This window comes from Puccinia triticina, chromosome 3A (genome assembly GCF_026914185.1).
Source record: "Puccinia triticina chromosome 3A, complete sequence".
Classification (NCBI taxonomy): Eukaryota; Fungi; Basidiomycota; class Pucciniomycetes; order Pucciniales; family Pucciniaceae; genus Puccinia; species Puccinia triticina.
The window spans coordinates 2,048,893-2,061,462 of NC_070560.1; the positions used below are offsets into that span (position 1 = coordinate 2,048,893).

At 51.4% G+C, this 12,570-nt stretch overlaps 3 protein-coding genes across 3 annotated transcripts; 2 read left to right on the forward strand and 1 right to left on the reverse strand.

The window, feature by feature from the left end:
* Positions 1–7,200: 7,200 nt before the first annotated feature.
* Positions 7,201–7,618, forward strand: PtA15_3A231 (uncharacterized protein; the record flags this gene model as incomplete). Its single annotated transcript, XM_053167179.1, has 2 exons — positions 7,201–7,252; positions 7,383–7,618. The coding sequence occupies 2 exons, from the start codon at positions 7,201–7,203 to the stop codon at positions 7,616–7,618; spliced, it is 288 nt and encodes a 95-aa protein (XP_053018421.1).
* Positions 7,619–8,483: 865 nt separating this feature from the next.
* Positions 8,484–8,846, forward strand: PtA15_3A232 (uncharacterized protein; the record flags this gene model as incomplete). The annotated part of the gene is made up of 2 exons (XM_053167180.1): positions 8,484–8,619; positions 8,785–8,846. The coding sequence occupies 2 exons, from the start codon at positions 8,484–8,486 to the stop codon at positions 8,844–8,846; spliced, it is 198 nt and encodes a 65-aa protein (XP_053018422.1).
* Positions 8,847–9,370: 524 nt separating this feature from the next.
* On the reverse strand, positions 9,371–11,198 carry PtA15_3A233 (uncharacterized protein; the record flags this gene model as incomplete). The annotated part of the gene is made up of 2 exons (XM_053167181.1): positions 9,371–10,375; positions 10,458–11,198. 2 exons carry the CDS (start codon positions 11,196–11,198, stop codon positions 9,371–9,373), a joined length of 1,746 nt encoding a protein of 581 aa, XP_053018423.1.
* Positions 11,199–12,570: the final 1,372 nt, after the last annotated feature.

Here is a 12,570-nt window from a genome sequence, read left to right on the forward strand (position 1 = left end):
TGACTCAACCCTTTGTTCGATGGATCGAAAGGCTCCGAATTGTAGCCCATGCATCTCTCTTCATGTTCAGCTCTAGCAAGAGGCTCGGATGCGACAACAGCAGGAGGATTAAATTGTTGGCGGCTTCCGCAACTCCCATTCGATGGTTGTGGGGGCTGGGAAAAGGCGCGACTCGGCTCTTCAGTTGATCTCTCGACAGGCTCGGGATCAGCGGACGTATCTTCTTCTTCTGAATGGGGGGTCGTACACGCGAGCTCAAAAGGGCTCAGGCCTGGTGGGAAGAATACGGAGGGAAGGCCGGATGACTCGAGTTTGTCAGGTTGCCTCTGAGCGGCATCGGATCGAAAATCTTCTGCAAGAGACGGGAACGCAAGCGGACTAGGAAGGGAGATCTGCTTAGCCAGAGCTCCTTCGGCGTGACTCGGCTGTTCATCTTCAACTGAGTTGGAAACCATACGCGCGGGGTCGGTGGGAGGTTTGAATGGTTGCCAGCTTCCGCAACTGAAGTTTAACCTGAAAGGGGGATCAGCTTGTCCCCAGTACGCGAGCATCGACGCTTTCAAATCGGGCCATCTATGGTTCTTGAATCCCTCAAACGTTTCCATCATGTCGAAAACTTTGTCAGAACAGATGAAAAGTCGAAGCTGCCGGGCCATGTCATATTCAGAGGCGCCATTGATCCGGGCCGCCCTCTCATACAAATCAAGAAATTTCTCCACGTCTGTACCGTCAAAACCAAGATCCCGATCTTGAGGTACAATCCTGACCATCCGATGTTGAGGGATCACGTCTGCCATCATATGATCAATCCACACGGAACTACGGAAGTATTTGACGGACAGAGGCGGCTCACAGCGTGGCGGTGATGCTTTTGACAATATGTAGAAGCTTCGGAGGTGCTACTGATTTGGTGGGGACTTACTTTTACACCCTTAATGCCCCGCCGCTGAACCCCTAAAAAAAAAGAAAAGCAAGAAGGATCGAGGACCAGAAACGTCTTGATCCTAAAACGCGGACTAGACCGAATCCTGAGACGAGATCGACGGCGATGGATGGATGGGATGTGCTTTGAGGCACCGTTGGCGCCTCAAAGGGATCCGCGCCTCCTGCCGCAAATGCTTGAGAATCGATTTGGAAGAGAATCAAAGCCCCGTTCAGCTAGGAGTCTAAGATTCGAACGGATGGGAATCAAAAGAAGAAGCCTCAAAAAAAAAGAAAAATATAACCGCCAAACGGCCTCAAAACCACAGTGCGAGACTGTAAATCTTGAGGTCGCTGGTTCGATCCCGGCTCGGGGGACCAAATATGGAGCTCCGTCCGGTGCTAGGCCGGCGGCAGCGCTGGGAGGGGAAAAGATGCCTAAGAGGCTGCCCTCTTGAGTGGTCTGGAAAAGAGTCGAGTTTGATCGAGCTGATAGCTGGGGAAGTGGTTTTTGAGGTACGGCGGGGAGTTGATCTTCGCCGGCGGTTTTGTTGGAATGTCTTGGGAAAAAGGATCGGGCGCTCGTGCGCAGAATCGGGAAGTATCGGATCGAAAAGAATCAATTGCTGATAGCCTCTGCCTTTGATCAGAACAGAATGCTATGGCCTCCTGTCCTCCAAGTTTGCCGGGAACTTGGATTCCTGGAGACCTGTCACAAGCATGTCATCATCTCCTCGCGCGCCGTGCGCGCGCACACACCACAGACAACAGAAAAGAGGAAAGGAAAACACAACACAAAAATGAAACAGAAAACAGACAAATATGTGAGACATGATAAATGGAAGAGAGAGAGAAGAACATAATCCAGAAATAAGAACCCTGACAGAGAGGAAAGAGGAGGAAGCAGAGCCAGAAGAAACAAAACAAGCAAATCAAACAAAAATAAACCCACAGATAATCTGTGTTAGGACCAAGAAAGAGAAAGATAAAAAATGAAAAGGAATTGGAAGTGAGAATGAGGAGAGTGGGGGGAAAAGGGGAAACAGAGAATCTGAGGGAATCTTGAGGGTTGGACCTTGAAGCTTGAGTCTTGATCTGGAGGATCTTGAGGGCTGATCTTGAAATTTGAAGCTGACTACCGTTTTGACCACCACACCGGGGCGACCTCAAACAATTCTGCCTCGTCTTCTTCAAGGACCTTTCCAAGCACAGGGAAGAACCCAAGAACGGATTCCTTTGCCTTCCCAGGAGGCAAAGTCTTCAGAGAAAGCGCATTCAAACCGGAATTTACGATCAACGCTAGCTTATGGCAGAAGCACCGAATGTGCATGCTCGCTGGGTCCCATGCGTGTTCGGATTGGTTAGCGGCGTCACTATTCTTGAGGAGTTGATACATGGTACTGGCCATGGTGTTGTTATTCGAGCCAGAATCTGTGGTCTGAGCCAACATCTTCTTGTAGAGATTGTGCTTCTTGAGGAGAGCAGCAATCGGACGGGCTAGTAGATTGCCTTGGTGCTTCCAAGGTATCATTTTGAGGGCCAGATGACGGACAACATAGTTCCAGTCTGAGTCAATGTACGCCACTGCCGCACCAATAAAGGCGAACCTATTACCCTTTGTCGTCCAAACATCGTGGATGAGGGTAAATTTTGTGTTGAGTTTCTATTCAATGACAAGGAAGAATTCGACATAAGCACATTTACCGCAGCCCAACAATGAAACTAATCAAGTTCACCTTCAAATCATCAAAGACAGTTGCCTTGAGCCCTAAATAGAGCTTCTTGGACTCGTCGGCCGACCATCGTTTGCCGTAGAGGAGCGCCTTTGGGTTCGCATATAGAAACGCAGCACGCAGATAACAGTCTTCAATCCGGTACCACGGTAATGCGTGTCTTATTTGCCAGATCATGATGATCTGGTTTAGCACACGATTGACGAAAACAGGCTTGGGCTGAAGGAATGAGCTCATTGGAGCTTGTTTTGCGTCGATTAGTCTCTTCTCGGCAATAGAAGGCGGTAGCTTCACGCCAGCGGCCTTGGCTTCGTTGCGGTTGGGACAGCCCTTCGCGTTCCTTCCAGCTTGATTCGATCCATCGCGATGCATCGTTAGATTTCTGTCTGTCGAGCCATGACCACGGTAGGTCTTATGGCACCATTTACATTTGTAATTCACAGGGACGTCCCCCTTTTCGCGCTCGCCGTCCTTAAAATAAGGCTCATGGAAATAATCAGCCACATTGGCAAACTTTTCCTTTATTTCCTTCTTCTCTTTTGTTTTTCCCGATTGAATTTCGACTGAGCCGTCGTCCGAAACTTGGTCGTAGTCATAAGCTTCATCGGCGTCATTGACAGTATCAGGACCCTTCGCTGTAGCTTCCTTCTAAACGTACAAACCAAAATTAAAAACACATGTGTCAATTCTAGAACCAGCAATGTTGCACATAAAATTAACATTCAAGGGGCTCACGGTTTTATCGGGAACAGTATTGTTTGTCTTTCTCTTTGGGGTCTTCTTAGCAGCCAGATCCCCCTTCTCGGTGGCGCCAGCAGCGCCAGAAGATACAACTTGTCGAGGCTTCTTTGCCGCTTTTGCTTTGGTTTTCCGAGGGGTTTTACCAGTCACAATTGATTCTCCAGATTCCGACGAAGGAGCTGGAGGCCTTTTTTGAGATTGTGGCTTGGTGGCTCGTGCTCGAGAGTCTGACGGCGTGGGGATCATATCTGGCCTGATGGATGCCGAGGAGGCACGTCTAGAGCGACGCAGCAGGGATTTGTCAGGTTGCTCACCATTGTCGTCAGCTTCGTCCGCTTGCAGTTGACTGGTTGGACTCGGATCCATGGTGATTGATGGATAAGGTCGATTTCAGGTGGGAAGAAGGGAAAATGTTTTGGACAGGGGTGCCTGACGGTTCAGGCAAGCCACCAAGGCGCCACACAGGGAGAATTTTTTTTTTCGGTCTATCCTTGCAAAGGCAAGGGATGAAACACACCTTCCGATGTGTTATCCGCGTTACAGGCCATTTTTCCAGTTACTTTATCACATCTTAGGGGAAAAACCAAAACAGAACCCGTTACGCTACCCAGGTGATAAGAAAAAGGCCCGTTACTAATAGCGTAACGGGCCGCAGTGGATAACGGGCCGGATATTTACGTTACTCAAATAGGGCGGATAACGTATAGTAACGTAACTACCCTATGTTGCTGGTTGGGTCATTGAGAGGTGAAGTCCTCTTTGATGACTGGTTGAACGGTCATTGAGAGGGTGTCCTCTGGATGGCCTGTCAAACCGGCCATCCAGAAGTTGATGCGTGCTCTTTGATGACCAGTTGACCGGTCATCGGGAGGTTGTGTAGTACTCCCTAGATGACTGGCCAGTACATATGTATGTAGCCATGGGCCAGCCATTTATCACCCGGAAATAGAGGTCAGGACCTCTATTTCCGGAATGGCTGGGGGAATAAATTTCCCGTTATACTGAGTAATGAATTTTTTGATATAACTGGCCGGCCCAAACACATATAAATGAGGTGTTAAACCCCTGAGCACCCCCGATTATAAGTTGCACGATTTATAACCAAAATTGGGGCGTCCAAACGGGGCCTAAAATATACACAACCACCCAGTGGATAACATTGTTGGTCAGGGTGTGCCCAAGATGGAGGTCTTCATCCCCATCAAGAAGGATCTTGAATTTTTCAAAAATTGTATGTGTAGGATTTTTTACAAGCCAATTTTAGTCCAACATGACTTTGTTTTTTTTTTCTTCAAACCAAACCATTCCTTATGTAATCAATAGAGGACAAGACGGCCATCCCAGGATAGTGGAGGACTTCCCGTCAACTTTGAATAAATCTGGAATCTGGAACTCTGGATCCCTTTGGGGACCAAGATTTCACTGCAAAATCTGAAATCTGTCGGCTCAGATCTGGATTTCCAGATCGACGGGAAGTCCTCCAGTAAATAAAATTTTTTTGGAGGAATTTTGTGAAGGAGGGATCCTGGTTGAGAAGCCAAGAATCAACTTCAGTTCAATCCTGAAGAGTCAGATTTTTGGATTTTTGTGACCTTGCAAAAATTCCTGCTGGTCCAATTTTCAATATTTTCTTTTGAAAAGTGGATGAGGAGGTCCGCACCATCCTCCTCTATCTCTGACCCAACTTTTTACCTCCGGGGAGATGGATGTACAGGAGATGCAGCCGTCCAAAAGTCGGCTCCACCAAAACTGGCCAACGGCGACGCGGTTGTAAGTTGGTTTTAGACTCAAGTCCCTCCTTCGGAGCGGTTGCTCCGCAACCAGGGCTGCCCGCCCCCCGCAGAAGAGGGACCACAGGACCCCGGCAAGCCCCTACTAGACACCCTTACGTGATACCCTGGAAATTTGCCATTTTGAAACGGCTGTGGTTTTGATTTTTTGGAGAGAGCCAACTGTTTGAAACCAACTACATCAGTATGTTCAATTTTGCAAATTTTGGCATAGTGGATTGAAACAAGTTACGTAAGTAACATCTGCAGCCTTTTGTGGGGGTTTTGGATAAGAAAAGTGCAAAATTGATGTTCTGGTTATCATTGCTGATGTATTACAAAAAATGGATTAAAATCAACAAAAAATCACTTTTAGAAGCCTTTCAGACCTTCCTAATGTAACATGGGAGCAGGAGAGAACAGGGAGGAACTAATATGTATGCACACTATGTTTGCACTTCTAAGCACAAAAACAAATTGAAACAAAACATGTAAGTATGTCATTTTTTCCCTTTGAAGGGAAGACCAGATTGAAACAGGGTACGTCAGCTAACTTAACACAAGTCCCCCACTTTGGAGGGCCCTGGTACAGCCTGGGCTGGCGCGAAGCGCCCTCGCGCGAAGCGCGACCTCCGAAGGAGGGACTTGGGACTAATGTCCACTTTTTGGCCTGAGGGTTTGAGGCCTTTTGGTGGGTGTTTTGTGCCATCCAAATTTTGACTGTCTTCCCAAACAGCCCTACACATGCCTTTTGGACCAAAAGATTTGTCTGGATCCTCCCCATCTTTTGCTGCTACCCCCATCCCTGAAGGCCCAACCCTTCTCTTTCCATGTTCCGTCAAACTTTTGGTTTTTGGGGTATTCTGGGCTGTATGACATGTGTTGATTGAACTGGCCTTGGAAAACAGTATGCTCATTCAATTCAATTCCACAGGATCCAAGCTCTCCGAGCTCTGGTCAATATGCCTCGGCCAATCCAGCTCATGCATCCAATCCTCATTATGAGGACATGGATATGAAGCCAAGATGGTCAGCTATATTGACCCTTCAGGGCTTCAGCAGAGGCTTGTCAGTTTTTGCTGTGTGGAGGTCGAAAGGAAAAAAGGGCATAAAAAGCCACAAAAGCCCCAAACTCTCAGGCAAAAGGTATGACATAAGTCATAAGCCTCTCCTACGGAGAGTCCCTGCAGGACGTGGGGGTCCCCCCTCCTCCGTTCGAGAGGCTTAGTTAGGCTAGGTATGTCAGTATGTCCCAGAAGAAAAAAATCCCAGCAGTGTCCATTTGCAATAACTTTCACAGGTTTACGTAAGTATCATTTTTGCCAAAAAAATCATTTTGAAACAATTTACGTAAGGGTGTCTAGTAGGGGCTTGCCGGGGTCCTGGGACCACAAGTTCGCCGTCGAATACAATCTGGGGCGTGCAAGTGTCTGGCAACTTCAAGGAAGGAAGTCCCTCATAGTAACCAAAACTCCTTCGATACATACATAAATCAACCAATCAATCCCTCCGTTGGTGTATGTACATAAGTAGTTGATACATCTACACTATACATTGATCACATCACACCTTCCCTCTCGGAAAGGCTGTTAACACCGCTGCTGTAAAATCGCAGGGCAAGGGTCGTGAGGCGCGTTGGAGGGGAGTCCCGGCTCACTCCACGTGGTGTTTTGTGCAATGCTCGGAGTTGCCGGGCGGAGACTGCTTGGCGAGCTGGCGCCGCCAAGGCTTTCCGGCGCGCTTAAACCCCCCCCACTCTAGTGCCCTCGTCCCTGCTCCATCCCCTTCCCCCAGCACTTCATTCTTCTCTCGCCTCGGTGCCCACTATTTAGCTCATATATATCCTATTAAATTTATCTCCGGGGTCTTTGGTTGGAAAAAGCCAGTCTTGCACGCTCCACCCTGAATAACTAGTGCGTGCTTTTTAATCCCACTATGGCCATCGCGAGGCAGAGTTAACGGTTCTGATTGCTGTGTGTTGCCATTTTTCTATGGCCACCAGCTGTCCGTTGAAGACCCACAAAAGGCTGAACGAGATGAAACTGGTATTGATTGTTGCTACTGTGATTGCGCTTCTCGGCATCCACCGTAAGCAATCTTTTTACATCCACGATCCAAGGTCCTTCTCCCAGACCTTTTCTTTTGTCATTAACGCGTTGCTTCCTCCGCCCCTTATCATTTGAACCTGTCTATCGCGTCTGTTTCTATTTTTTATTAGTTGAAGGAACAGAAGGAATGCCCATTTACCATCCTAGAAATCATCCAAACAATCGCCGTCCTACAAACCATTCAACGGTTCGCCGGCCTAACAAGTATTACAAACCTCGTACACGGGCGCCGCAAAAGCTGTCTCCGCAAGCTAAAAAACACGCAAGTCGGGTAGCCGCCGTCGCCACAATGACATCCTATTCTGGGGTTGGTCTGAATGCATACTATGACACCGACTACCAATAGGGTCTTTCAATTTCGCTGTCTATCGAAAAACAAACAAATAACAAGAAAAAGAAGCACACCGTAATATTGCTTGTGTTGTGCGAGCGGAATAGTATTTGATACCTGGCGTCTGTGTCGTGTCTTCTCAAATCTCTTGCGCGGCCTTCTGTTCTGCTTCTGCGAAGGAAACCTCTCTTTTCGTTTCCCCATCAATGAATCCCCCTTTTCTCCCCTTCACTTCGGACTATCTGGACAGTTTTAACCTTTATATTACTACTCCCCCCCACCCCCTTAGCACAGATAACATCAACACCGGTGGTTTCTACGTTATCTTTATATAAGCTCAGCCACCTTCTTTAGAGCACGCCTTTATTTCTTATTAGTCTTGATCAATCAGATGAATTAGTTAAATATGCGAGAAACATTTCGAATACCGAGTATTATCCATGCATGTTTAAAGTGTGCAGGGCCATCTCGATGGCCGGGCATGTGGATGAGGAAATTGGGGCAACAGTTAGACGAGTGAGGTCTGGTCAAGAATGCCGACCTCGTCACGTGCAAGGATGCAATCAGACCAGCCTCGCTCTCCTTCTTTTGATGCGTCATCTACAATGCGCCGTACGGCCGAAAAAACCCCGTCGAAGACATCACCAAAACACGGAGTATACACTACCGCTCCTCTTGTCGAGAAGGGCCGCCGGCCTTTTCTGCCTCCGGAGTGGTGCTCGCGCCCACCCTGCATGACGTCGGGCAGACTGGGCATCACGATTGAGACCGGACTGCCTTTCTCCCGAGCTAGGAAGGGCACCACAGTCCGGGCAAGCCGACATGCCGGGCAGCAAGGGCGACTCGGCGCATGGATCGCGCCCACGATCCTGTCCGCGCCATGGGCAACCGCGGCGGCTGGCCAAACGGCCGCCACCGACCATTGGCGATCAGGAGACAAGCCGGGCGGCCCTCAACTGGTCCCCGTGCCCTCGACCTTGTCTCCGTCGCCAACGCTCATGAAAGAACTACCCAGCGTGGGCCTTGACCTCTCTACACCGAGAAAAAAGAAGAGTGTCTGGTACACAGACAGAAAAATATGCATTTTAAGCAGAAAGTCAGGCTGGTTCGACTCTGCCAGAAAGCAGAGGATTGCACTCAGCAATGTTGCCGTTGTGGGGCCAGCATGTCCGACCTGCCAGAGCCGATCTCCCTTGCCGCCCGGGGTCTGGACCCGCCGGGTCGGTTCGACTCCTCCTCCTAGTCGTCTTCCCAGATCCGATCTGACATGCCCAACGGCGAGCCTCCCAACACCCCACTCCGCGCGCTTGAAGCCTTGAGCGCCGGGTCATTTCGTAGGCGGGATCAGCCGAGGCAGGTGCTGGCGTCGGGCAGAGCGTCAGAACCTGCGCCGGTGGGTTATTTCTCTCAGATTGTCTGATAGATCTTTGTGCATGAGCAAATCGGCCACTCTGGGTATCAAGCCCCTCGATTGGTTAAGGGAAGAACACCAACATGAACAGCAGTGCTCTCGGGTACACGATGTACCACGAGATGATGAAGCCAAGCCAGCAGTCTTTGGGGGGTTAATTTAACGAGTGACGGCTAGATTTCTAGATCTTCCTCCGCTGGAAGATCCAATGTGAAAAAAAAATGCGTTTATTATCGGGTTATAAGGGGCTTGTATATGACCGCTGCTCATCAAAGCTTTTACATACACATATAGAGACAGTGTTTTTTGTTTATCAAAGAGAAAGAGAAGGATATAAAGAGGTATGCGAGGGTAGTTCAGTTGGCGGCGTAAGGGGGCGGTTCGAGCGACGACGTTTCTGCGGCGGCCAGCTGAGAAGAAGAAGGGGGGGGAGGGGGAGGAAGAGGGGGAGGGGATGGGGAGTTGTTGTTGTTGTTGGGGAGGATGGGAGGGTGGGCGGACCAGCCGGGGGCGTACGCGGGCGGTCTGCATCCGGGGTCGGCCTCGATGGGCGGTGGGGCCCCGGCCGAGCGGGGATCATCAGGCGGGGCGAAGGGGCCGCAGTCTCCGGCGAGGTGATGGAGGTGGCGGGCGAGGTCGGGGAGCGTGATGAGGTCGGAGTCGGGGAGGACTCGGATGGGGGGCTGGAGCTGGAGGCCTTCGGGCGGGGTGTCGGGCGCGGGCGGGGGGGATTCGTCCTCGTCGATCGTCGGCGGCGCGGGCCCGTCGTGGGCGGCCCTTGCCGAAAAGGACTCGTAGCCGTCGTACTCTTCCTCCTCTTCCTCTCCTTGTTCTTCTTCGGGATGCCAGTCGAGCAGGGGGCCGAGCAGGTCGATGTGTGTGAGCTGGGAGGTGGAGGCCTGCAGCTCGGTCTCCAGATACGTCGGCGCCGGGCCCGGGCCCTCCGGCGAGTCACTTTCGGGGGCCGCCTCTTCGAGCAGCGCCTCGCGCGCCTTGCCGGACACCGGCTGGCTGGGCGACGCCGGCCGGTCGGGCTCGACGCCGACGGCCTGCGCCAGCTCCACGTCTTGCCGCGCGCCGTCCCCCGCCGAGAGCTGGACCCGGACGGCGACGCTGAACGAGACCTCGAACAGCCCCGTCGTCTGGCTCACCGTCGGGCACCGTGGGACCCCCTCCCGCTCGGTCGCCAGCCCTTCTTCCTCTCCATGCCGCGCCCCAACCGTCCCCGCTCGCCCCCGTGTGCTCGCGAGACATGAATGCAAGCGCAGCCGGAGAAACACCGCGCGTGAGGACGAGAAGCGGCAGGACTTCCCTGAGATCGCTAGGACGGTGGTCACCTGCTGCTCGGGTGCTGATCGTGGCTATTTTCCAAAAAAAAGTGCGATGTGTGTATCAGCACGCAAAAGATGGCTGCTGATGGGAGAGATGAGATGGAAGACGGACGCGGATGTGTCTCCTGAGCTCTGCCCTGACGCTGCGCAGCTGGAGGCCTTTGTCGGTGACGAGCTGTTCGGTGGGCGGGGGGATTCTGATCTGGAGAGCGAGGGGCTCGGCGTGTCTGAGGAGGGTGTGGGAGATGGTGAGGAAGATGGGTGTGGGCTGGAGGGTGCTGATTTCGACGGGGGAGAGGGAGAAGGCCTGGTGTGCTTGCGGGGGATGGTCGGGGCAGGCGGGGATGTGGATGGGGATGGTCAGGCTGGCTTTCCGTGGGACGGGGGGGTGGGGGTGGTGGTGGTTGAGGCGGTGGTAGGTGAGGGTGGCCGTGAGGCTGTAGTTGATTCCGTGGCTGTTGGGGAGGTGGATGCACTCGGGGAGATGGCGGGGGAGGGCGATGCGGAAGGGCGTCTGGCTGGGGGGGCTGGGCTGGGCGGGGGCGGCGGTCCAGAGGGTGGCGGAGTGGCTGGTGAGCTGGAGGTGTTCGTGGCCATTGCGTTCGTGGCCGGCGAAGGCCAGACTGAGGTCCTGGAAGCGGTGGCGGTGGTCGACGAGCAGCTTGACCTGCAGCTCGCCCTCGAGGGCGGTGCTGCTGAGGAAGCCCGCCCTGGCTGGCAGCGGGCTCAGGTTGAGCAGGAATCCCTCCTGGGCGCCGGCCCCCTCCGCCGCTTCGTGTTCCGCGGTTCCCTGCGGGGGGGCGGTCGGCTGGGGAGCGTAGAGTGGGGGGGAGTGGGGTGGGCTGAGTGGCATGTCGAGGCTGGCGGAGGACGAGCGGGCAGCCGGCGCCAGACTTCAAGCTTTAGCCTCTGCATCGCCCCCCTGACCCTCGAAACACACAGGGGTTGCAACCCAGCCTAACTTGACACAAGTCCCCCCTGGTGGGAGGCTCGCTGTGGCTGGCCGCGAAGCGGCCCCTCCCGCAGGGAGGGACTTCATGTGCACAAAGTCAAAATTTTGGCTGAGAAAGAAATCATGAATGGCTGGAGGAAAAAAACTTAGCATCACCCAGCCTCCCCCTCAGCTCCTGTGGACCTGCCCCAGGGCCAAATTACACTTCTCAATCTCAGCTTTCAAATGGCGCTGGTCTCATCTCCTCAATCCTTATCATTTTTTCTGTACTAATGTTTTAAAAATAAAAAAAAAAAAACAAAGAAATGTAAACCAAGGAATTACAACCATCATGCCTTGTGGATATTGGATTCACAAGCCTGCAGATATCTGCAGATCCTACACCTGTAGCCACCCAATTGTTGCAGATAGGATATTCAATTGTGCATATTATCAGAAAATCCAAAATTGGATCTTCAGTGCAATGGAATATCCTCCAGGATTCCTTTGACCTCCAAAACGGATTCCTTCAATCAGTTTTTGGAGTTTATGCCTCAAAAACTTGGGGGAGGGTGCCCATCAGCACTGCCAAGAAAACTGTCTATTCAGTTTTTCTTGTACATATTTTGGTGAATTTTAAATTTTGTTTTTGTGTTTTTAGGATTGAAAATCCTTCCTTTGTCTGCCAGCCTGCAGACATTATTCATAAGCCTCTCCTACGGAGAGCCCTCCGGGCGGGGTCCCCCAGACCCTCCGTTCGAGAGGCTTAGTTAAGCTAGAACCCAGCACCCTCGAAAACCCCCAGAGACAACTGAAAACTGGGCTGACAGGACTGAGCCTCAGAGATGCATGGCAAAATTCTGGGTTTTTCATAATCACCCTTCTCCAGGATCCTTAGCTTTCAAATCCCCGCGTCAAGCACGCTTGGCAGAGTATTATTAGGGGGATTCAAAGTTAGCCATGCATGACTTGTATGTACTTTTGCAAGTTGGTGTTCAAGGCTTTTCTCAAACACCAACATTTAAAAAAACATTCAAGCAGGGTTGGGGGGTGTAGTAAAATGTGACTTGCATGCACTTTTGCAACTCAGTGTTCAAGAATGAACTTGAACACCAACTTGCAAAAGTGCATGCAAGTTGCATCTGGACAACTTTGAAACCCCCTATTATTGTATTCAGTGACTCTCAAGAATATCTTGTCCATTTTGAAAAAAGGATGGAAAATTGTTCAACACACAGTTGTATGTATGTATCTAGAAAAAAAAACAGGAGATTCTTGTAGACCTTGGTAACAA